Source organism: Aythya fuligula, chromosome 1, assembly GCF_009819795.1.
Source record: "Aythya fuligula isolate bAytFul2 chromosome 1, bAytFul2.pri, whole genome shotgun sequence".
Taxonomy (NCBI): domain Eukaryota; kingdom Metazoa; phylum Chordata; class Aves; order Anseriformes; family Anatidae; genus Aythya; species Aythya fuligula.
This window is the reverse complement of record NC_045559.1, coordinates 51,460,979-51,487,755: the sequence shown is the minus strand read 5'-3', so window position 1 is coordinate 51,487,755 and position 26,777 is coordinate 51,460,979. Positions and strand designations below refer to the sequence as shown.

General features: G+C 35.1%; 1 protein-coding gene across 4 annotated transcripts in view; it reads right to left on the bottom strand.

Moving 5' to 3' along the window:
- The window catches only part of SLC6A15 (solute carrier family 6 member 15), a 43,009-nt gene that overhangs the window by 9,333 nt on the left and 6,899 nt on the right, over positions 1–26,777 (bottom strand). For all 4 annotated transcript variants that reach the window (XM_032187443.1, XM_032187459.1, XM_032187435.1 and 1 more), the window contains 8 exons: positions 23,167–23,640; positions 14,004–14,161; positions 13,383–13,509; positions 11,173–11,354; positions 8,784–8,894; positions 5,344–5,585; positions 5,050–5,242; positions 3,936–4,128 (listed from right to left, as the gene is read on the bottom strand). In XM_032187443.1, the coding sequence (XP_032043334.1) occupies positions 3,936–4,128; positions 5,050–5,242; positions 5,344–5,585; positions 8,784–8,894; positions 11,173–11,354; positions 13,383–13,509; positions 14,004–14,161; positions 23,167–23,455 (1,495 nt within the window). In that variant the 5' untranslated portion in view covers positions 23,456–23,640. The remainder of the gene's footprint in view (positions 1–3,935; positions 4,129–5,049; positions 5,243–5,343; positions 5,586–8,783; positions 8,895–11,172; positions 11,355–13,382; positions 13,510–14,003; positions 14,162–23,166; positions 23,641–26,777) is intronic.

The following is a 26,777-nucleotide window of genomic DNA, read 5'->3' as shown; positions in this document are numbered from 1 at the left end:
GCAAATGTAATGCAGTACTTCTACAAAATGACAAATTGTGGTTTTTAATCACAAACTATAGTGCAAGCATAATCCTTATTAAGTCCCACTGATATTATATGAAGCTTAACACAGGCATTCCAGTATAAAAATTAATTATAAAAACATTATCACACAGAATCACAGAATTGTCTAGGTTGGAAGAGACCTCAAGATCATCAAGTCCAACCTCTGACCTAAAACTAACAAGTCCTCCACTAAACCATATCACTAAGTTCAACATCTAAATGTCTTTTAAACACCTCCAGGGATGGTGACTCCACCACTTCCCTGGGCAGCCCATTCCAATGCCTAACAACCCTCTCAGTAAAGAAGCTCTTCTTAATATCCAACCTAAAACACCCCTGGCACAACTTTAGCCCGTTCCCCCTCATCCTGTCACTAGGCACGTGGGAGAATAGACCAACCTCACCTCGCTACATCCTCCTTTAACGTACTTATAAGGAGCGAAAAGGTTGCCCCTGAGCCTCCTCTTCTCCAGGCTGAACAAACCCAGCTCCCTCAGCCACACCTCGTAAGACTTGTTCTCCAGACCCCTCACCAGCTTTGTCACCCTTCTCTGGACTTGCTCGAGCACCTCCATGTCCTTCTTGTAGTGAGGGGCCCAAAACTGAACACAGTACTCAATGTGTGGCCTCACCAGAGCCGAGTACAGGGGGACAATCACTTTCCTAGACCTGCTGGCCACACTGCTTCTTATACAAGCCAGGATGCTGTTGGCCTTCTTGGCCACCTGAGCACACTGCTGGCTCATATTCAGCTGACTATCAACCAATACTCCCAGGTACTTCTCTGCCTGGCAGCTTTCCAACCACTCATCTCCCAGCCTGTAGCTCTGCTTGGGGTTATTGCACCCCAGCTGCAGGACCCGGCACTTGGCCTTGTTGAACTTCATGCAGTTGACCTCAGCCCATCAGTGCAGTCTATCCAGATCCTCCTGCATAGCCTTTCTACCCTCAAGCAGATCGACACACGCACTTAACTTGGTGTCATCTGTGAACTTACTGAGGGTGCACTCAATGCCCTCATCCAGATCATCGATGAAGATATTAAAGAGGACCGGCCCCAGCACCAAGCCCTGGGGACCGCCACTAGCGACCGGCCTCCAGCTGGATTTGACTCCATCCACCACGACTCTTTGTGCCCGGCTACCCAGCCAGTTTTTAACCCAAAAAAGCATACGCCAGTCCAAGCCACGAGCAGACAGTTTCTTGAGGAGAATGCTGTGGGAAACAGTGTCAAAAGCCTTGCTGAAATCAAGGTAGACCACATCCACAGCCTTTCCCTCATCCACCAAGTGCATCACTTTGTCATAGAAGGAGATCAGGTTCATCAAACAGCACCTGCCTTTCATAAACTCATGCTGACTGGGCCTGATCACCTGGTTGCCCTGTAAGTGCCGCGTGATGACACTCAGATAATCTGCTCCATGAGCTTCCCTGGTAGTGAGGTCAAACTGACAGGCCTATAGCTTCCCAGGTCTGCCCTCCAGCCCTTCTTGTAGATGGGTGTCACGTTTGCTAGCCACCAGTCGACTGGGACCTCCCCCGATAGCCAGGACTGTTGATAAATGATGGTAAGCAGCTTGGCCAGCTCCTCCACCAGTTCTCTCAGTATCCTCGGGTGGATCCCATCTGGCCCCATCAACTTGCGTACATCCAAGTGCCATAGCAGGTCGCCAACCATTTCTTCATGGATAGTGAGGGCCACATTCTGCTCCCCATCCCCTTCCACCAGTTCAGGGTACTGTGTATCCAGAGAGCAACTGGTTTTGCTGCTAAAGACTGAGGCAAAGAAGGCATTAAGCACCTCCGCCTTTTCCTCATCTTTTGTAACTAATTTCCTCCCCACATCCAGTAAAGGATGGAGATTCTCCTTAATCCTCCATTTTGCATTAATGTATTTGTAAAAACATTTTTTGTTGTCTTTGACGGCAGTAGCCAGATTGAGCTCCAGATGAGCTTTGGCCTTCCTAATTTTGTCCCTGCACTGCCTCGCAACATCGTTATAGTCCTCCCAAGTGGCCTGCCCTCTTTTCTAAAGATTGTAAACCCTCTTTTTCCTGCTAAGCTCAAGCCACAACTCTCTGTTCAGCTAGGCCGGTCTTCTTCCCCGCGGCTTGTCTTTGGGCACGTGGGGACAGACTGCTCCTGCGCCATTAAGATTTCCTTCCTGAAGAGCGCCAAGCCTTCCTGGACTCCTCTGCCCTTCAGAACCGCCTCCCAAGGGACTCTACCAACCAGTGTCCTGAACAGTTCCAAGTCAGCCCTCTGGAAGTTCAATACAGCGGATTTACTGGTCCCCTTCCTGGCTTCTCCAAGAATGGAGAACTCTACCATTTCATGGTCACTCTGTCCAAGCCAGTTTCCAACCACCATATCTCCCACCAGTCCTTCTCTGTTTGTGAAGAGAAGGTCTAGCGGGGCACTTCCCCTGGTAGGCTCACTAGCCAGCTCTGTCAGGAAGCTATCTTCCACACTCTCCAGAAACCTCCTAGACTGCTTTCTCTGGGCTGTGTTATGTTATGTTTTAATTCTTTGAGTACAACTAACTGAAGTAGTAAAAATCATGCATATATAACACAAAAATAGTAGCAGAGAAAAGCAGTTCTTGTATATTTCTTTATATCTTCTTTATATTTTATAAGAAGATATTTTCATTTATATCTTCATCTTATCTTTACATCTTTATATACTATCTTCTTAATATATTTTATTTCAAATTCCATAAAAAGGAATTACTATATTATTCCAGAGTAATAACTGTATAACATATTATTTGCATATATACTTAGGGCAAATAGCCCTAAAATTTCTGAACGCCACTTTGGTTTTTCAATATGAACTTAAAAACATATTAAAAAAAAAAAAAAAGTGCTCAATAGTTTAAGACTGAAGAAAAATCAGCTGTTTAATCTTTAGGAACAATTTTATTCTTAGACCAAGCAAAGCAAAAAATAAAAAATAAAGTTAAAAAATATATATATATCCATGCATTCAGTTAATTACCTATTACCTAAGAACTCAGCAGTCAGAAAAGTGTTCTGCTGTACCAGGGTTTAACTCTTAGAAAACATACTATTTGCACCATAGAGCTAGAAAATATGAAAACAGTTTATAATTTTCTATCCCTCTTGTCATAGCTATTGATACAAAATCCAAACCTACCATTATACCAAGTGCCCTGCAGCTGTCCTGAAAATTTTCAGAAACCTAACTTTCATATTTTATGCTTATTTCATATTTCAAAAAGAAACTGCTACAAGACAATCATGAATACATGAACAAGCTGTACCTCACATGATTTCAGGCATTAGAAAAAGGAAAAGAAAAAAATCCTTGTTTAAGACCCTTTACATATTCAACAGAAAAAATAAATAAATAAATAAATAAATATATATATATATTGTTCTGGAGAGCAACTGGAGTAACTGCACTTATTTTTAATATAATAAACATTTCATCATATTTTAAGATTCCATTTAGCTTTATTGAAATAGTTTGTCATGATTTACAATGTATTTTTAATCATTCCTTTGGCTTTGTTTCCCTGATCTGTGACACAGGCTAGAATGGAAAGTATTCTGGAAGAGCTCAGAACAGCTTAACATAAAGAAAATTCTAACAGAATTAATTAATTCTTCATTAAATTGAAGAAGAGTTGAAGAACTGAAGAATTCCCACTCTTGTAGCATTCAGAAAAAGGATTTACTTGCAGATATTAACGTACATGTGCATGGATGTACAGTGATTTCCTTGTCTGTTAAATGTAAGTACTGAAAACTTTCATGTCAAAATAAAATAAATAACCAACCAAACAAACAAACAAACTTCATATTCTCCAAAACAATTTTAAGCTTACTGCTCTGTTGAGAAAAGAAACGCTGCGAAACTCACCAGTAAGAATTTCTTTCCTAACTTTGAAGGTATCAACAATGGGTGTGATGATGCCTTCAATGGTTCCAAACATACTTCCTAGTCCCAAATTCACCAACATGAGAAAGAACATGACTGACCAGAAGGGAGAAGCAGGAAAGTGGGTCATTGCTTCTGTAAAGGCAATAAAAGCTAAACCAGTTCCTTGAACAGCCTGTCAGTGAGAAAATAAAATAAATAAAAATCACATTATAATTCACACTGGTTTTTTTTTTTTTTAGAGTGACAGTTTGACTTCATGTTTGTCAATTGATTAAATCTTGAAGGGAGAGTTAGCTGATATCTAACATATGATTCTCCCATCCATGCTAACTTAACTAGTATGGACATACTGGATTTGGCTGTACATTGATTGATATTAACAACATATTTTTTTGCTCTTTCACTGATAATTTTGCACAGAGCTATTATACTGGATGGCTATAAAACACAGTCTAGTCTCTCCTGTTAGTATATAAAGGATTTCATTTCTATATTTACTTGCTTCAGATTAAAAAGGTAGAAACAGTACTGAACTTTTAAATGTCTAAGTTGCCAATTTGATATTTTAGCTTCAGATGCTGATGCAACTTCACAGAGGTCAGTGTTTAAAACTGGAAGTCCCTCCAAAGTGAAGTTCAAAAAATTTCTTTTACAGATCTGGTTTAAAATAAAGATTTTAAATATGATAATGTTAATTAAAACTATGTAATAAAAAATAACTTTTCCTTTCCAATAAAATCATATTTATATTTAGCAATGATATCTTGACATTGAAAGATGTCATAGTTTGAGATGTTGAATAAATATATCTCTATTTAGACTGAAAAAACGCCTTTGGTGAAACAGAACTTTAAAATTTTATTGCCTCTTAAGGAGCAATGTTATGATCAAAATACACTAGAAAGCAGACTGTATTAAGACATCAGACACAGAAGTGCTCTCACCAGCTCCAGTGAGAATCATGTTTTCATATCAATCTCTATAGGTACAAAGTATTAATATTCTGTGTGGGTATACACCACAGTTTATTTTGGACTTGCAAATATTCCTCCATTTATAATCTTTGTAATTAATACATACTTATCACTCTCACCTTGTCAAGTTCATCCTCAATTTGACAAGATTTCAGACCAAGAGAATCAAATTCTTCTTCCTTAACTTTCTGAATAATGTCATAAACTAAATTGTAATCTTCTGCTGTAATGCTTGAGAAATTGATATGATGTGGGATCATATCCTGGCTCAGATTGCCTGTTTTCAAAAGTTTTAAAATCTTCTCTGAATTTCTGTGAAATACAACAAAATAGAGAAATCAAATGTGATGATCTGTGTGCATTCATAAATGAAATTTTCCATTAAAGTAATAATTAAAAATGGATATTCATACTGGATAACACATTTTTCATTTATGATATTGGCTTTGAAGCCCAGAACTGCAAACACCACCAAGGTTGCCAGCACAGAAGTGAAAAAATTGATGAAGGACACCAGTACAGCATCAAAATGGCAGTTGTTGTCTCTCTTGTTGTAGCTTGAAAAGGCAATGACTCCACCAAATCCGAGCCCTAAGGCAAAGAACACCTGAGTAGCAGCTTCTCTCCAGACCTTGGGCTCCAGCATTATTTCAAGCTGTTTGAAATTAGATACAATAGACGTCAGCTATAAAATGCATTTCTATTACATGAAAAGAACACAAAAACATGAAGACAACCTATATCATAAAATGCTAATACTCCACTACAAATATATTTTCATTGTGATAAAGCTGAATGTGACACCTAAAATTGGGTGCACTTATGGGCCAGAATTTCCATTGATTTTATGCAATATAATCCTTAAAAAGAAACATTCTATACAGTAAGTTCCAAAAAAATGAGATACTAACGGATCTATATGATAATTTAACTTGCAGCTAGTTACACAATGAAATCAAAGAACATCTGTTTGGGGTGTTTTTTGGTACTCTCTTTTCTTACACTACCTGTACTGATGGACATTAGAATTAAGATTTATTTTGGGACGGCCAACCCTTTTATAAATGTAGTATGTATGTTGAAAGTTGTTTTGGTTGTTGCTACCTTTTTGTTTTGTTAAAAAAAAAAAAGAAAAAAGAAAAAAAAAAAAAGGTGACTATGACATACATACACGTGTTTATATGGAATTATACTACAGTTCATGCAAATATGTAAAGAAAAATGCAACATGTAAAATAAATGTTGGCCACCAGAATCTGCACAGTGCAGAAATCAAATCTCCCTTAAGCTAGATGCCTTGAAATTATCAAGTAAAATGAGTGGTATGTTTGAGGGACAACTAAGCCTTTCATCTAAAAGCTTAAATGTTAACTTTATAAAACTGCTCTTCAGATGACCAGACTTCAAGAAATATCTTTTAAGTTATGAGTCATCATCTACCTATTTAAGATATTTCTCAAGTCTGCACTATAACAAAGAAGTGCATGAAAGACTTCAACATTAGACTGTCGGAAGTTAATCCAGGGCCTCCAGTCATTTAACAGTAAAAGACTTACTTCTGGAAATATGACTTTTTTTTTTCTGTAACCCAAACCTTATTGAAAAGAGTAAATCTAAAAAGCATGAGGATGCTAGCATCAAAAGACTGTCTCACTCTAATAAAAAAGTCTGCTACTGTGATAGATAATAGACACCTTCTTTAACCTTTGACATATACAGCTAAAATACATTTGAAATAAAGAGTTTTATTACAGTAAACTTATTCCCGACATATTTATTTTTTATAATTACATTGTACATATATCTGTTACACCTACTTTAACCTGCCTGTTAACCTACCTGTATCGAACAGTCATGTTAGAGTTTTTCCACTAGAGGGAGCTAGAGGAATAGTTTTAATTTCAAGGAATCTGTAAATGGTTTTTAAAAAACACTTTTCACTTTCTTCAAAATATTGTTTAGTATCATCAAAGGTATTACGCTCTCAGATAAACATTGCCTAGTGTTTCAAAGCAAAATTGTAACTGATTTATTATTGTAAGATATTAACTATGAAATTTAGGGAATTCTGTATTTAAGCTATATACAGCCCTATATTTTAATTTCATTAATTCACTGGTCTTTTCATACACTTTTCTTTATTTATTTTCTTTCATTAAGGCTATTATTTTGAATTTCTGCTTTGGTCAACAGCCATGCCCAAGACAGAAATTTGCTCCTTCTTCATTAACCCTGTGCTCTCACACCTGTACCAGCATGTGCCAGTCCTCTGCTGTGCTAACACAACTATTTTGTGGAAATGTGTTGTGATCTATTTGCTGAACTAACAGAGGCTAAATCAAAGACCCTCTCCTATCTATCAACATGGATTATTTTCAACCCAGATCACTTTACCAGTCCATTTTAGTCTACCTGGAGCAAGTGGAAATGACAACAGTCTAAATTCTTTCAGGTAGTTTTCAGTGAACCTAAGGTCCAAACTATTGTTCAAGAACAGAAATATATAGAGAGGAGATTATAATAAAATTATAATAAAAATATTTTTTAAGGCTTATATCTATACATACTCTATCTGACTTATAGACTTCCTAACCTCAAATTTAAACCACAACTTTTTGAGAAATACAACCAATGGCAGCGAGGGGGATTTCTTTCAAGATTATCTGAACATTTTAAACAATTTAACAATTTTAGGATTAAACTACAAAATGAGCATCAACTGCAACTTATTTTAGGAATAACTCATGGAAGACGAAATAGTTGAAGGATGCGCGGTTGATATTAAAGAGGAGTGTCAGTATTGATTCCCTCTCGGTATCTAGTGGTATCTAGGGGTTCTAGTTAAAGAAAGTTTTAATACTGTCATTGAGAAACCAAATTATAACATCTAGAGGTATGTATTCCATCTCAGCTATAGAATTCATCTTTGTCTATAAGCACTGCATTTCTCTGTTCCTCAAATTTCCTCAAATTTGACTGAGCAGCCTACAAATTCCTGCAGAACCAGAACTCTGTAAAGCAATGATAAGCAAGTTAAGTTTATTTCTAAATAAATGAGCAACCTTTTCAATAAGGACAAATTAATTATGTAAATCCATGACAGCATTTGAGGTAATGCATTTCACTTTGATGTCCCAGAAAAAAAGCATTCAGAGAAGGCTCCAAGGAGACCCCACTGCAGCTTTTTATTAATTAAAGGGGGCTCATAAAAAAGATGGAGAGCAACTTTTTGCTTTGGCAGATGAGGGGGAATTGCAAGGGGAAGTGGTTTTAAAATAAAAGAGGGGAGATTTAGATTAGATATTGCGAGGAAATTCTTCCCTCAGAGGGCTGAGAAGCACTGGAACAGGTTGCCCAGAAAAGCTGTGGATGTCCCATCCCTGAATGTGTTCAAGACCAGATTGGATGAGGCACTGGGCAAACTGATCTAATGGGTGGATCTACCTATCCATGGCTGGGGGTTGGAACTAGATGGTCTTTGAGGTACCTTCCAACCCAAGCAGTTCTATGATTCTATGATTCTTTGATTCTATGATTCACTTCTCTTTTAAGCATTTGGCCAACTTATGGAGCTTTCTAAACATCTTAATTCTTATAAATAGCACTTTTAGTTGCTTAGCTTTGCAAAGGCAGCCAACTCTGGGAAGGTAAGTCCACACATACATCCTTGGAACATTTTTGAGCCTTTGGACCTTACGGCTTGATATTGTGTCACTGAGGTCAACAGCAATTATGCCAGACACAAAAATGGTCAATCTTCTATGAAGGCAATAAGCTTATCTGAGAGCACTCATAAATGGTCAAGTTGGCACTTAAAGTTTAAACACATTTCAAACAGAAATTAAGAACATACCTTAGGTGTGAACATGTGACGAATTCCATCCAATGACCCATTAAGGAGCAATCCTCTGATCAGAAAGCATAGAAGTACCACATAAGGAAAAAGTGAACTAAAGTACATGATCTGAAATACATTAAGAAGAAATTTAAAATGACACCCATGAACTTTATTTTCAAGAGTCTCATTCTCTATCCTGTATCTTTTGGAAATATGTCTGAACTGAAAACTCTGTATTCTCAGAAATATATAAAACATGTTCCATTCACCTCATCTCTTCAGAAGAGAGCAAGATTACATGACTGTACTAGAAAAAAAAAAATCATACTGTATTAAAACGCTACAGTTGCCATTGTGTTGACTGATAACAAACTATAAGCCTTTCAGGGAAGATCAGTGTGAATTCAATGAGAATATGAGAATAACAGAAGTAGACTGTTTTAGAAATGTTTCTCTTTACACTTAGACTCAAGTACATAGTATGGTAAAGATGCAGCATGAACAGAAATTCAGGAAGGAATGAGGGAGGGAAAAAGGGAGGGAGTAAGGGAGGGAAGGAGGGAGGGAGGGAGAGAGGGAGGGAGGAAATATGGGTATATTCTCCAATGTACAGAAGTGATTCAAGATGTCATAGGTTTGAATCATAAAAACAAGAAAGCAATATTGCTTTGACTACCAGAAAGACAAAGAGAGGAAACACGAAATTAATGATCAAATATGATCTTTCATTCTCCGTCATTGAAAAGCATGCTTATTCTGTGGTTTAAAGTTTATGTAAAATGATTCTCTTGCTAAAGCTGCAAGTTGTTTCTTTAACTGAAATATACTAAAAAGGCCACAGAAAGTTCCACCTCAGCTAAAAAATTCCTAATAGCAAAGAATTTTGTAGGTGTTGGGAATTAACAACAGATTAGTCTTCATCTGAAAATCCCACTGAGATCAACAGAGCTAGCAAATCATTCACTAGCCAACCTATCTGTCAGTATGAACAGGAAAGAAGACAAAGTCATGTACTCAGATCCAAAGGGATGGTTAACCATTAGTCAAAAGAAACAATCCAGAATTCTGAAAAGAAGCTGTGATGATGAATGTCATGATGATGATGATGAATCATCATCATCAATGAATGATGATGATGAAGGAATGAGGGAGGGAAGAAGGTCGTTGTCATTCATCCTTCATTCATCCTTTGGAAATCTCCAAAGGGTGATATATCCTATCCTAAGATAATAACTTTTAGGTGGAATATTCAAAGTCCCAACTAAGGTAATGTTTCTGGGAGATCTCTTCTACACCTCATATGCTTAATTACAAGGATAAGACCTCTAGATGAAAACAGTTATAATTACATTGCAGTGATAACATAACTATATATCATTATAGATCTTATAAATCCTGTTCTGCTTTCATTTCTAGGAGAATGCTGAAGGAGACACAGATGAGATGAAAATACTGCATCACTAGTAATTAATGAATCAATAAATGAATTTAATAACCTTTATGACTTTTCAGGAAAATAGTTATGGTTTTTGATCTAAGATAAGAATTTAACAGCTCAGTTTAAAATACTTATATCACAAAGGGGAAAAAAAAATAGTATGAAGAGAGCAGGACTAGGTAGATGAAAGAATAATTTGAACTTCTGTTGACACAGAAGTATGGTTCAGCACCAGAGCAGTACTACAGAGTAAAACGTTGCCAAACTCTGTCTGGAATCTTGGAGAGAAGAAATTCAGCTGGCTGATAAATACTGGAATAAACAGACAAACAAAACAAAAACAACAACAACAAATGACTTTATATGCTGTGCTATGTATTGAGGGAAACAAACAAGCAAACAGAATTTTGATATTGTTTTTGATTATAGATAAATACAAATAGAAGTAAAAGGACTTTTATTATTATTTTTATTATTTTTCATCATCATTCATTGATGATGATGAAGCTGTGAAGGATGAATGACAATGACATTAACAATAAAAGGCAAAAATGACAGTGAATTTTGACAGCCTGGATGCACTGCAATCACAGTGAGAGTATAGATATACATGAAACTTAATTCCTTAGATATTCAGAAAGCAGCAAGTTCACGCTGCATTAACAGTTCAACAATGCTGAGGTGCAGTTAATTGCAACATGTTATGCTGGTAAGAACAAAAATTATTCTTCTTCACATCTCAATTCCACTAAATTAATATAGTTCCATGAAAATTACTACAATTTTAATGCTTAACTACTAAGAGAGTAGAGATTATACAAATACTGGGGTGAGTCACAGCTTCCATCTTATTCCTACACATTTCATGAAAGAGCAGACAGAGGGTGCAGTGAACAAAAATGTAGTGAAGTAGATCTTAAATGTTTCAAAGGAAAACACTGTCATTTAGGTAAACAGCATACGCACTTTGCCGGAAGACTGAATGCCTTTGATCATGGCTAGGCATACCATGACCCAGGCAGCCAGCAAGCAGATAGTCATCTTCCAGTTTAAACCCCCACTCTCTGAAAGCGAGCTGGAAATATTCAGTGCTTCTCTGTACCAGTAATAAGTTGTTGCAGAACTTTTTTCACACTCTGGCTCCACAACTGTCAAGAGACATTAGCAAGTAAAGAATGGGTTCAGGACAGAGCTATTTTACCAACGCTTTTTACAAGGTTATATTAATTCCCAATACTTGCAATTGTCCTACCATCATTTACTTAGAAACTGAATTCACAGAGTCCTAGGACGTTCTCTAAAAGAAAAAGAAACTGCTATTGGTTAAAAGCCCTGGATATAGCTTTGTCAAACACTTTAAGGTATTCCTCTGCATGTGGTCAATCCAAGTCCTAGGCAGAATTTATCTATGAATTAAGTACTAAATAATAGGAAGAGCTAGATAAACACATACATTTATTTTTTTACACATAAGAATAGATTTTCGATATAAAAAACCTGTGACTTACATACTATGAAAAGTCTCTGAATTCAAAAGTTGGATTATTTTAATTTCGGAAAAAAAAATAAAATAAAACATTAAAAACTTTCTCAAATGTGTCTGCTTTGATATGACACTCAAATCAATTGGAATGTAATTACAAATGCAAAATCAATAAAATAATGATATCAAAGTGATGAGAAAAGGAGAAAATGGCTCCTACACAGCTATGTGCAAATGAAAGTTGCTTTCTGTTCCAAAAGTGATTTTTTTCATTATACTAAAATTCTGCCTTGTTCATGTTAACAGCTTAAGACATTTTGTGCATCTAGACATGTAGCACATAGAAATAGAACAAAATCTTCAAAGAAGATATATATATATATATTTTAATAATGTCTTTATTTGACAACCAATCATATCTTTAAGATAGGTCCTGAGTCAAGGTAATTAATGAAAAGAAGGGAGAAATATAGCAATTTTAAGAAACTTAACACAGTTGTCAGGTCTTCTCCAAAATAAAATGTCAAAAGTGATAGGATGTTATCAAATGTAATGTTTTTTTGTGTTTTAGTTTAGTTTAAATGATCTCTGCTATAGTTCAGTTGAGACTTTATGTCTTATGATTTGGGCAGGATAAGAGAATGTAATCAGACAAAAACTGTGGCTTCATTAATGGACAATAGCTTGTGGAATACAGTCAATTTAACTGAGTAACAACATTCACAAATACTGACTATTTGTTTCAAATAACTGAAGCAAACAACACTGGGAAAAACTATTTAAAAACACTGTACAACTTTCCAAATGTCCCTGGTTAGGTTCTTCATTAAAAGGGGAAAAATACAAAATAAAAATTTAAGATCCAATATAAAAAGAAATGAAAATAATAATAATAATATTTCAAGAGCAAGACAAATGCAAAGTGTGCAAATATTATGAGATAACTAAAACTAAGGCATGTGGAACTTTTCCTGCTGTTGCATAATATGTCTTATTATTGCAGCAAACAATGATTCTATTGCTACCAGTTTACAAAGCAAACAGTGCTTTTATTACATGCATTTCACTGTCGTTTACAATTTTCCATCTTTTGCTTTTTTTTGGTAATGCAACACTTCCTGCTTTCTCACAAGGAAGTATACTAAACTAAATGAAATGGAGATGCATACTAAATGAAATGGAGAAATACCCTTCTTGAACCTTTGTTTTTTGTCAAGTAAGCATGAAAAACAGTATCAAAATCAGAAAAAGAAAAATTAAATAAAAATAAAAACTGGATTTTTCTTCCTGCCAACACACTAAGTAACACATAATTTTATTACTCTTTAAAATCTTGTTCACAATGATGTTCCTTTCAAAATATAGTAATATAGATTAGATGAGTTTGTTTTAAATTTTTCCAAATATCATAAAGTGAAATCTTATTAAAATTCAATATCAGTTTTGTATACAAAAATTTCTCTTTGATTCTCTTCAGTTATGTTAATAACAACCAACTATGTGTGTAAATATATTTATATATATATATATATTTTTAAAGAGAGAGTTCTGAAAGCAGAAAAAAAAATCATATTTTTTTCTCCAGTAAGCCTTTATGGAAATCCAGTTAAATTCAGCAGAAAGACTTGCTTTTACTTAATGAGTAGATTTGTATTTGGATGATTTTTAAAACATTAATATATTACAGACTTACAGGTATGCGATGTATTTTTAACTAAAGGACACTGGTCCCATGGTAATGGATGCTGAAAAGACTGGGAAAAGTAAAACAGACTCCATCCAATAATGACATTGTAGTACAGGGCCACAAAGAAGCATACCTATAAAAAAGAAAAAAAAAAAAAAAAAAAGACATAAAGAAGTTACATTTAATAACTACATTTGTAAATTCAAACAAACAAACACCTACTGAACTTACTTTTACACATTTCTGCTCATCAGACACTGAACCTATTTTTCATTAAAATAAGAACTTAATGGTTTGTACCATTACAGTGCCTAATGTCAATTTGTTACACTTTCACTTTTCCCCATATTTATCATGAGACACCTATATTTCTACAGGCTATTTTTCTCCCAGATGTCTAAGGTGTTCCATAGTTCTTAATTTCAAAAATACAAAAATACTAGTAAACGGGTTGTACAAACATCCATATAACCATTTTAATGTGCTAATATAAGTTTTAGTATCTTCCAAAAAACATTGTACATTGACCCTGAAGCCCAGCTACAGATCACTGTCCATTTCTTGTAGCAAAACAGTTCGGATCACACAGATTGGACATAAATCATACAGTTAAGGTAAAAAACTTACTACACAGCTTGCAAATCCAATTCCTCCAAGTTTGGGGCTGATATAATTCCATACACCAATACTCCCTCGGCGGATTCTCTGCCCCACAGAAAGCTCCAAGAAGAAGAGTGGAATCCCTATGACCAGTAGCAAGATTAAGTATGGCACAAGATAGGCACCTACAAAATGAACAAAGTAGAAATCAGAGACAGTGTAGGAAGAGTCACAATCTAACACAACTCATATGAGACCATCTAATATCTTTAAGTTTGAGCTAGTGTCATTCATGACGAAGCTCTCTCTACTACATGCAAAGTGTAATTTTAACTGGATCTTGGCCACAAATCTTGTAAAATAAGAAAAACACAGAGATATCTTATTTCTAAAGCACTGTAATATTTTGAGGCAAACTTTACTAAAAGTGAGTCATTACCTAATCTAGTTGTTTGCTCGCATGAAAATTTGGGCATATTCACAAATGTTTTAGGTCAAACTTTCAGGAGCTAAATCAACATTTCCTAAAGAAACTCTAAATCTGGGTTTGTAACAGACCAGCCAGACTGAATTTATAAGGGAAATACAGAGCATACTGTGCTGTTACAATACTCTGAATTACATCCAATCTTCAGCACAGTTTCAGAAGACTGTAGTGTTCCTCTCACCACGTGCACCTAAGATGCTCGAAAAGGGGATTTCCCAGTGTGCAGAACAGTGATACTATTCAGCTAAGCAAAGAACTGTATGGGCTCATTTATACCAGGCTCCAGACAAATACCAGAGACATGAGGTGGAAATGAAATGGTGTACTGTAGATCCAGATAGCCCCCTTCCTGTACTCACAAGCTCTTCTTAAAGACATTTGAAAACACAACTCTTACTTCATCTTTAGACATATATAAGTGAAACAAATCCCCTTTTCAGTGTTGTATTTCCAGAAAGTGGTTATATACAATTCTAACTTTGGGATGAATCTCCATTTATTTCAGCAAAACTACTTCCAAGCAAAATATATCCATATGCTAAGTGCACTGGCAGTTCAGAGCCAAACTTGATCCTTTCTGATGAGGAGTATTTAGGACTAGAGCTAACACAACATTTTGACATGAGCAATTAGCAATATGGCACCTAATTTTCACATAAGTGACAATTACGCTGCAATATAGGGAGGGTACTATGCTGTCCACCCAGCTCAAAGGGCCTAAGTCTGTTGATCACAATCATTGTAAGAGAAGCACAAGAGGTGCAGACTGTAACATGTCAAAGCAAGGCTACAAATTGATAACCCAGAGACAGCTATGAAGTTGTCCAATCAGCCTATTCACCTCTGTGATGAGAGAGAAGCTGAGCACAGTTCAGAAGCGAATTTTGGATTTATCCTCCTCCAGGTAAGTCCTACTTTAAGTTCCTTTACTCAATGCCCCCTTTGTTGTTTTTTTTTTTTTTTTTTTTTTTTTTTTCATGAATCTATCAAAATACACTGAAATTTACATATCCTTGGTAGGTGGCTTATTCTCATGGAATAGGCTTTATTTAAGAAAATTTAAAATTTTGTAAACTGTGCAGAGGCCTCAGATTTTCTGGTGCCATCTGCTCCTATTTAAGTCCATTTGCTGTTTTGCTCTTCATGAAATATTCATGAACTGGACATCAGTTTTGCTTATAAAGATTTTATAATGATCCAAAGCATGGAGTAACTTAAGTCTTGATCCTAAGAAAAATAAGGAAGAAGAGAAGAGGAAGAAAATCTGAGAAAAATTACTGATGGACCAAAAAAAAACTATTGATCTTATTTACCCTAGAGTGTATACACTATTGTTAGCAATGAAGTAGCTTCTTGAGATTTATTTGCATGACAATGCAATGATAATGCTTGATCAGCATTTGTTCAAGAAATTATGTTCTGAACAAAGTACTGATTTTGACGATACAATGCTACCTCACAGAGACAAATACTATGTTGCATGTACCTATATCAGTACAGTATATACTGTCTATTTAAGTATGCAATTATAATTATTATTTGTCCTGCAACAGCGGCTATATTCTCAATCAGTACTCTGGCATCTCTTCTGGTTCATCTTATATGTGCACATAATGAAATGAACACAAAGGACTTACTTTTAACAGTGTAAAAAGAGACAAGAGAGACAGATATAAATGTGATGAAAACTGAGAAACAGAGTAACAACATTCTCAAATGAGGATGACTATCTGTCTAAAAATATATAAGACATATAATACCATTAAGTATCCTTGATTTATCACCATCATTCCCCAAAATTGTCTGTGAGACAGAACTATATTGTTAATTCACAATGTAAATGAAATACAGAAGCTTAGGCATCACTAGCTCTCAAAATGTGGTTGTATAATTCACTGAAAACCAACATTTTTTAAAATAGTGTAACACTAATGTAAATGATACCTGATGCCTTAATTAGATAGGTGTTTCATGGCTAGGTAGAGAAAAGCCTAAACATCTCAAAAAATTGGGGCCTAAATGACTTACCCAGTATCCCACTGGATGACTGCACTAGAGCAGGAACTGAACCCAGCTCTTCAGTGTCCCAGTCCACAACCTTAATCACAAGGCTGCAAAGTTAAGCACATGTTTAAAGACTGGGCTGATGTGGGTGCTTTAAGGTGCAGTATCAACTTAAGTAGCAAGATTTATCCATTAGATTCAACTAAATGAGTTAAATAAATGTGGTGTTATATCCACATTACATTATACATTACACAACCCTGTAATTCAATCTGGATGGCCAGCAGAGATTATCCCTATACTACAGAGACTGTGCAGAGGACCTGACACACTGGCCCCTCTGATCACTCAAACCTGCTGAGCTCCCTTCCGATCTTGTATCCCTCCCCAAAAGAAGGACGTAATGGACAATGGTGCACATCTGGCTTTCAATACAATGTGGTTTAGACACAGCTAGAATATACAGCTGTGTATCAAAGCTTCAGAATGTTTCTGTGTCCTATAATTCATGTGAAACCACAGAATCTCTGAGCAAGTATTTTGTTTCAGCCTTCTCTTGAAGCAAGATATACTTCAATAACCTGTAAGATATCTTTACTTCATGATAAAACAGAATTACTATGGAAACAGTTCAGCATGTCTCTTATTTGCCAGTCCATGAAAACGTGTCCTTGGAGTAGCAGTATTGAATAAGGATCGTTTTTATTTGAATTAGAACAATAAATTATACATGCTGGCCTTGAACAGCATACTAAAATTAGTTACATACATATTGTCTGCCACATCTGCCAAATAAACTATTTATTGTGGTTACAATTCTGTAGTACAATATCCCCAGATTTGCCTTCTACAGTTTAAAAATTACTCTACTGTAAAGTCACTTTTTTGGCATATTTTGGCCTTAAACATTGATTTTCATATATATATATATAAATAATATTTTCATCTCAATAAGAAATAAAACATATAAAAAAATATAACTCATACTTCTTCACTAGAATTAACAGCAAAAATACAGATGATTTATTGATTTCAGGAAATAGGGAGTACTGTGCACAACACAGCTTTTTTGTTGTTGTTGTTGTTTGTTTGTTTGTCTGTTTGTTTTTGATTTTTCAACAAAATACCAAAGGTTTACACTGAATTTATTCACAGTTACAAAACACTAACGGCTCTCATCAGGAAAACTCTAATAAAAGGTTTTAGGTTTTATCAGTATATTTATAGTCTATCCAGCTGATAGGATGGAGTTCCTGTCAGTAATCTTTCACAGTTTTAATATGTTCACATGTGCTTACTTACAAAACTGTGCCTAAAGGATGAAAATCCTCTTGCCAATCAGCTTTAAAGAAGAATTAGGCTTCCAAAGTAAAAATCAGACATCTTCAGTGTACTGAATAAGGTACAATGGAATTTTGTGAGTCTGATACTATAGGGTGAATGAGAATTCAAAAACTAATATTGAAGATCGCAATGAATTCTAGCCACTGATTATAGATTATTGATCTACATCTAAATAACAAAGTCACAGAGTCCATAATCAGTGTTGGAAAGACATGAGTATACTTGTTTTGCTCCCATTCCACTAAAATTAGACAAGACTAGCATCTAGTCACTACTTAGTCTTTAAGCATTTATATATTGTTTCCTCAGTATTTCTTAGAAATAGCTGCTTTGGTTTTATAAGCCCACAGAACTTAACCGCTCCGACTAATGGTATTTCAGTGTAAAATCCAGACTACGTCACTATAGAACATCCTGATATGATTCCATGTGTCAATCTTTTCAAAATGTATTAGCAAGGTAATCCTCTATAGATTTCTTCATGCTACTCACACCTTTATCTGTTTATCATTATTTACTAGTTATTTTGTTTTCTTATATTACAGAAATATTAAAACAACTGATCTTAACAAAATAAAATAAAACAAAACAAAATAAAATAAAGTCAATTAAGTTAATGCCCATGAAATTACAAAACAAAATATATTTCGTTTACTTCTAATATGTGAATGTACCATTTGAGTTCAACTTTTTACTTTAACCAAACAGAATAAACTTTAAATGTTTCCTTTGCTTGAAAAAGTTGGAAGTTGTGCAAGCTACTTACAAGATGATTGCAATGAACAGCACGAAAATATAGGTCTACTTTTTCACTATTTGTTAACCTCATTGTTTGACTGAGTAGACCTGATGCTTATTTTTAAGGCTCACTGTTAATCACAGGAAACTGAGGCAGCTTTGAATCTACAGCATGCTAATATAGATGAAGGCCAGGATCACTTGTCCACATGAAGGCACAAGAGATATCACGGCTTAATGGAGAAACAGGAAGGGAAGAGTCATCCCAGTTTTGAGGTCAGTCGATGTATTAGAAAGTCATCAAATAACAAATAAAGTACACTAGTAGAGAACAAAATAGGGATCAAAAAAACAAGTGAGTGTGTTAATCATCAGGAAAAGGTCTTCCTGCTCCCCTCTTCCAGTTTATCTTCAGTGTCTTGCTCTTCTGTCAACTTCCTGAACTTCAGTATTCCTCCCTCATCCAGAACAGCCCAAATGTGATTAGGACACATTCATGAAGATGAACTGTGGATTGAACCACTTCAGATTCCACTGAATCCAAAGACTGACAAGCACCAAAACCAATGAAAGGAGGCAACAGGACTGAGTGCATGAGCAAACTGGACAGAGTGTATGAGGAAGAACTGTCCTGTGTGGTGCTAACAGATGTTATATCTGTTCTCCTACTTCATATAACTCCTCTCTGACTCTGTAATTAAATATTGTAAGACAAAGACTTGTATCAGTGTCTAAAAAACAATGATTTGTTATCATACTGTGTTAATTATTGCCCTTCTATTCACACTGGCTTCAGCTCCAGGTGATTTAAAGAATGGTGTGTTCTCTGAATTCACTGAAACTTTGCTCATTTTTACCAGCATGTGATATTGTCCACCCTAAGTAGTCAATTTTCTATTGGAATTATTACAAAAAATATTTTATTATTATATTTTGCTCAAAGAGCAATATAGACTAAAATACAAAAATAAAAATACAAATAAATAAATAAATAAAAAGCTATAATTATATATTATTGAGTTTTACTTCCTAACTTGACATTTATTCTTGAAATTCTGTTTTGAAGTTGTTATACAGGAACTGCGCCTATCTGTAAAAGCATTTGTCTTCATATAGGAACAAATTAGTGGCGTAGTGTAAAAATGATTAATATCAAAAACTTTTAAATTTGAGTATACTCATTTCCAATGCAAATCACCTTTTTGAGGCATTCAGAAAGCAACAGATTTTTAATCTATTAGTCTGCAAAGAGTGAAAGAGGGGCATTAAGTGCCAGGCGAGGGTTAGGCACTGCCTACCAGGGAGAAGAGGGACCTACGGGGAGGATAAAGTTGAAGGAGACATAAGTCTATAGTCAGTTCCTCAAAACTTTATTGAACACTTTCAGCCCCCCTCACTCACAGATCCTAGAACTCCTTTCGGTGCTCTCTTATCCCAAGTCAAGCAAATGAGAACCCTGAAGGGCTCTCAGTCTCTTCCCAGCCTTTTTCTTTCTTTTAATACTTGCTGTATTCCAGCTACATCCCAGACTAGAGTGAAGTTCATCACAGGTGCATACCAGCCTCTTTGGTCACCTCTTACAATAAACCTTTTCTGGGAGAGCCAAGTGTGAAAGCCAGCAAGGAGCTGCCCAGTCTAGTTGTAACTTAAATAAGCATAAAAATAACATTAAACGCTTATGAATTTGTATGAATTAAAACAACAGGAAGGACTGCTAAAGGATCTCCAAAAATTAAGTGGAGGAAATTTGTTTTCATGCTACAGACCAGAACTAAAACTAGAGATTGGAAAGATATCTATGGATGTTCAAATAGTGTAGCATTGTACCAATAAAGAAGTTACAACTAAACCAAACACAGATACTTCACTGAAGTGGAATATAGTTCTGATGTCAATAGTGTTGGCACAACACAGACCATAGCCACAAACAAGGAAAATCTCTACAGTAAGCAGGGTGGTAGACACCAAATATTGTCTCCACAAAATCCCCTAATAGAATACATCCATTCATGCTAACTTTTCTGTGTCTGTTCTATGTTTATTTTGTTGTTTATGTTTCGTTAGTTTGAAAAAAAAAAAAAAAAGGAAAAAAAATAAGATTACTACATGGTTAAGTTTACCTTCGTTTACTGGCTTTGGAATACTTTTTGGAATACTGTTAGAATAAATTTGTGAAGGAAAATCTTTAATGAGTAACTATGTTTTATTTCCTTCTTTTTGTTTTAAGCTTGTAGTGCATTTATTGTTTTTTCCACTATTTATTAGACTCATCTTGCCTGATGGTATTTGCCAGATAAAAGTTGTTTAAAGTTAGGGAAGAAAATGAAAAATGTTTGAACATCATTAAAGGTGGAGACATTACCATATACTCCTCTGAAGCAGTTGTAATAAAAATCCCCGTTAAGTTCACATTATCTTCAGAGACTTCAACAGGAATTTACAGTAAAGCTTCCTCAGCAAAAGACTACAAAACAGTTCTGATACTGATATTTTGAATGGGTTGTATAAAAACACTAATTTTGCTTGGAATGAAACATATATAATAACATTTCTTTAGCAGAACACTGTAACCTCAAGTAAAATTTGTGTAATTTTTTTTACCATGTGTTTGAACGTCTCCCTCCTTCCTTCCCCCTCTTCCCTTATTCATTTACACATCTGTGAGAATTATCTGTCCATCTACATGCCCCAGCGTATATGCTTCAATGTTTTGTATCATCTTTTCTATCCTGCATTATAGTTAACTTGAAAGCCAAGAAAGTTTTCACTCAAATGATCACTTGCTTTCCACTGAAGCTTGTAAATTGCTAAAATGATGCAAAACTACTGTTAAAAGCAAAATACCTCCTTGTCCTGGCCATGTGTAGAAAACATTGCATCTCCACAAACCATTCTACACAATATAGTTCCTGAAATCATTGTACACATAAAATGATTGCATATTTATTTTTTCAAGTTTGATTAATGAAATACCTGACTCCCTTAACGGTTTTTGTTGTTGTTGTTTTTAAAATGTGAAATTATAATTACTTTTAATACATTTATATTTGACCTGAATTAAATTTGCATTCACTGTCAGAGTAACTTTAAAAGCTCCTGATAATATGAATCCAGTAGTCTAAGGAACTTACCAACATATCTTTTTCTGTTGGTTTGAAGCAGAATCCAATGCGCTAACTAACTATATTAAATGCAGACTTTCAGAAAGAACACAAATATCCAAAACAAACCACTCTAATGCATTAGTCTTGAGCTACATCCTTACACCACACTTAGAATGAAAGGATATAGAATATAAGTATTTTAATAGCTACAACTGTAACTAGAATTAGTTTGTTTTGAAACAATTTAACAAATGGAACAAGTAGTAGTGGTCAAGTCTATAGTGTCTAGTAGTCTAGAGGAGGTTGTCATTCAGTGACAATAAGTTTTTTGAGAAACTACATTCAACTTCTGTTTTCTCAGTTAACATCACTGTTACAGATGGAAAAAAAAAAAAAAAAAAGGTTTCACACAAACCATTAAATCAACCATTAATGATGTTCTCTCCAGAATAAAGGAGAAACAAAAAGGAAGTTAAATGAGAGTGAAAAAATCTTACAACAGCTATAAAAGAAATTAGATTTTATCCTGGAAAAATAAGATGTGAAAGTAAAACCTCAATTTCTACTGTTTAAATTGAATGAGAGAACATATAGAGAATTATACTCTGATTATACTCTAGGCTTATTTCTATATTTCTCAGTTACATCAGTTTTGCCATTCAACTACTCAAATCCAGCATGAATAAAATGTTACTCTTTATTTTCTGTTCTGTAACACAGTTTCAGTTTTTGTATAAGGAAAAGCAACAGTTTTGTTTCAAATTCAGCTAAGTAGTTCGCTAGAACAGGATGAACATGAATGTAGTATTAATGTAGTATTAATGTAGTAGGGTACAGTACAGCATAGGATAAAACACTAAACCTGGAGGAAAACTTCCAGTCAACTACTTCGTTCTACATTCATGACCATAGAGCTAATAAATAAAATGCTTGATTTTATTACTTTAAGTGATAGATAACTTATTTAGGAAAATAGAACCATGTAACAGAACAAACAGATATATTTCCTTAATGTAAATTTTATTATCTATATAATTAATTATCTATAAAAAATGGCCTAGGAGCTAAAGGCAATTAAAAAGCAAAACTGTGAAGCTTAGTACTGCTAAATACTAAAGACTGAATACTGCTTTGCTCTTTAAAGTAGATGAATATTTAATGGTTTGATTTATTGTGCAAGTACAATGCAGAACATTTTAGCACAACGATAACCAGGTCCTAAATAATGCAACCCCTCCCGAAAGACCTAGTATGGTTTTGCTTAACCCCTGGTTAAGTTCATTTCAAAAACTGTAAGAAACTTTCTGCCCTGAAATCTAAGAAGAATCTACTACTTACTTTAGCCAGTATGTCTCTCTAAATAAAAAGAATATGCTTTATTCCTCGTAGGCTCTGGCATAAATTAAAAGAAAAATCTGACAAGCCATAGCAGGTTTTACTGTGATTATCTGTGCTAACCTTGAAATCTTAAAGGTTAGCTTCATCACTTAGCTACTGCTATCACAAGACTTACCTCCACCATTTTTCTGACACAGATATGGGAATCGCCACACATTCCCAAGTCCCACAGAAAATCCAACTTGTGCCAGAATATATTGGAGTTTGCTGTTCCAAGCTGGTCTTTCATCTTCCACATCTGAGCCTTCTTCAACATCTACATCTTTTTCTTCCTGATCATCAACCATAAGCTCACTCTTCTTAAAGGCATCATCTGAAGAGTCTTCATTAGAGAGAAGGTCCTTAACAGACTCAATGACCTCATCATCTAGTTCTCTTTTCACTACCTTGCTGTTCTTAGGCATTTGTACTCTAAGAAAAATACAGAAGTCAAGTTCAATTGAAACAGGTGGAGAAGCACTGAAGAAAGCTCTCCCTCTGCTTGGACAAAAATCTTGAAGAAATAGATTTATGATGTAGACTGAGTCTTTGATAGTAGGAAATCAGAATAAGCACTTCTGTTCCCGATTGTTTGTCCTATTGAAAGTATCTGTGGAAGAATAATAATAGCAACAATAAAAGAATATTATTATACCATGCAGAAGAAAATTAAGAAATCATATGCTCTGTTTTACCTATTTCTGCTTATCTCTGATTTGAGGACAAAAAGAGAAGAAAGGAATATTAAACTACTTTCAAATTGTAAGACTTAAGTTCACATATTGGTCTTAAATACTTGTATAAAATGCATTTCATTCACTTGAGGGCTTTGTTTAGACTGACAGACTAATTTTTCATATTTCAATCTGGCAGCATAACCAGATTCTTCTTAGTAGGCACATTGGGACATGAACCTTATATAAAATTTAGGAACCCAGTTCCATTCTTTCCTCACAATATCTCTACTTTAGCTGCTGAGTTTATTAAAAATATAGTTTAAACAAAGTATATTAAATTTTGGGAGCCATTTCTGAAAATCATACTTCAATTAAGATTTTCATGTATAGTATGAACCCAGTACTTCAAAAGGAAGGGAGACTTTTTCTCCCATATTCTTTTTCTAGGAATATATGATCACAATCATTTTACAATGAGGGAGGCTCATCTCTTCAAAGCTTTGATGTTTTAGGTAGTTTCTTGGAAATATGAAATAATTAACCATACATAATCATCTGAGAAACTGTAACCAAACCCATTTAAAAAGCGTACTGTTTCAAATGTGCATGTACAGACCAAAAAAAAAATTCTCCACTATTCACATGGGACAAACCTAATATGTGTAAAGCCATCTGCACAATTAAGAGTATTAAAAGGGATTTAGATTATGTGTTAAGCTTCTTCAAAACCCTAAAGTGAGAATAGATTTACATGAGGAGTGTAACCAAAACTCCTAACTGATGAGAATCAAAAATTAGTTACAGGATACCTGGGAACTTTCAGGTGTTGCTTATGGACTTGCTGCATCATCTGGTCTGTAGAATGAAGACGGTACCCTATGCTGAACTCATACATAGCTGAGAACTGTATATGTTACTGGACTAATAGCACAATAATTGGTTATCATAATTGATCAATATCTCATGAGATCAAGCACCTCAAGGCTGCTTGAGAGTCCAGTGACAGATCACACAGAAAGAAGTTAAGCCACTGGAATGCAGCCCGCACCTTATCCGGAAGATACTTCAGAAAAGCAGAACTAAAACCTTTGTCAACAAAAGTATCACCAGCCTCATGGCTGACAAGACAATTACCTTTCCAATATTTTCCTAGCATTTTAAAACTAAACTTCACTCCAGTTGCATACTGCACTCCTTTCTAACCTCCTCCCATTTATTCCCTAGACTTGTAGTCACTGCCTTGTCACTTTTTCTCTGCTTCCCATTACTGTCTCCTCTCACCATCTACACCTCTGGCATACCACCTTACGTCCTGTTCTAGTCGCTGTTCAGTAGTTGTGACTGAAATATTTAAGTAGAACCAGGATACAGACACTAGTAATGCAGTTGAAGCATTTATAATAACTAATAATACAGTTGAAGCATTTAAATAATCCTAATGGAGCTTTGGGACTCTTGTACTTCAACTACTTCTAGTCACATTCCAAACTTTTCCTTTCCTTTTGAACCACCAATGTAAATTACTTCAGCTTCTCAGTTGCAGTAATTACTAATAAACTCTGGGATTGCAAGTGAAAATGAAACAAGTATTTAATACGAAAGTTGCATTGGTGAACCTACATCGGTATTTGTCTGTATGTCTGAAATCCTTTTCAAACTGTAAGCAACAAATGGTATTTACAGTCTGAAAGACCAGCTATTTATCATAACTTATTAAAATACTTTAAAAGGTCTACAATGTTTTAGATATAGTGATTTGCAGGGCAGCAATATGATTTATCTGCTGCTCTCACAGATGAGTCACTGCATTGCTACACTTCACAATAAACTGAAATAAAAAATATCAAGCCCTAGCAATATTAATTTGCATTTCATTAACTTTCCATTAAGCAGGCTGTTATCAATAGCAATATCACAGTATAGACTGCAATATTTGAGAAATGCCAGAAGCATGCTCAGCAGACTGCTGGGACAATGCAAGTTTTTTGATTGTATTGGTTTTCTAATTCAGTATGTTTCACTGTCCAGACTGCATTAAAGATTACACTGCTAACGTCTTTCAGGATACATCACAAATTCACAAGTGATCTCCAACTGTCAGACTTCACAATTTGTTTTCTGTACTAGAAGAGTCTGTGCTAAACCAGATAAGAAGTCCTACCTCAGCAGACAGTACCATTAGATGTACTTCAAAATGCAGTCCCAGTTGATTTTTGCAAGGACTCTATGTTAGGAACTCCCAGCACACATCCCAAGAATCTTACACAGAAGCCTGTTTCTTTGATCAACCATACAGAAGGCAAATAAAAAAACGCTCAAGTTGTGTCTGGATATGAATGCCCTTGAGTAAAGGCTCAATAAGGAGATACCTAGTTAAGTTATTCACCAGCAGAGCTGGCTAATCAGGAATCACTGAACAAGCTTTGTTTTGTAACATACTATTGAACATTAGCACTTCTACCTATAAAACACTATTTTAGCTTCCCACATACTTTGGCTCTAGTCAAGTACAGAACTGAAATTCTTCATTAGCATCAAGTAATAATTAGGAAATATCATGCCAAATTCTGTTAAATTGTTCTTTCAGTTCCAGTGCTAGCTACCTTCTACAGAGACTTCTACAGTAATACAGCATTATGTGATTGGACTGGTTCTCCTTGATGATCTCATTAACGAATGTACATAACAAACCACCACAATTACCAACAAGTTACAGAATTTGGTAGAATAGACTCAGACATTACCGTCATCATTTTAAGCTCCAACTCCTAAATCTTGCCACATATGGTAAATTATTACTACACGATACTATTGACTACCAGCACTTTGGATTAGAAGTAAAATGCCTAAAATGTAACTTAGCCTTATTAAAGCTGCTGGTTGTTGTTGTTGTTGTGTTTTGTTTTGTTTGTTCTGTTTTTCTGTATTAGATCTGTGTCATGGAATTAGGTGCACTGATTTAATTCTGGTTTCCAGGCAGTTTCACCCACCCTTTTCATAATTCAACTGATGTCATACGTCAGATGAAAACATTGAAAGGAAATTTTTATTATCACATATACTAGAGAAT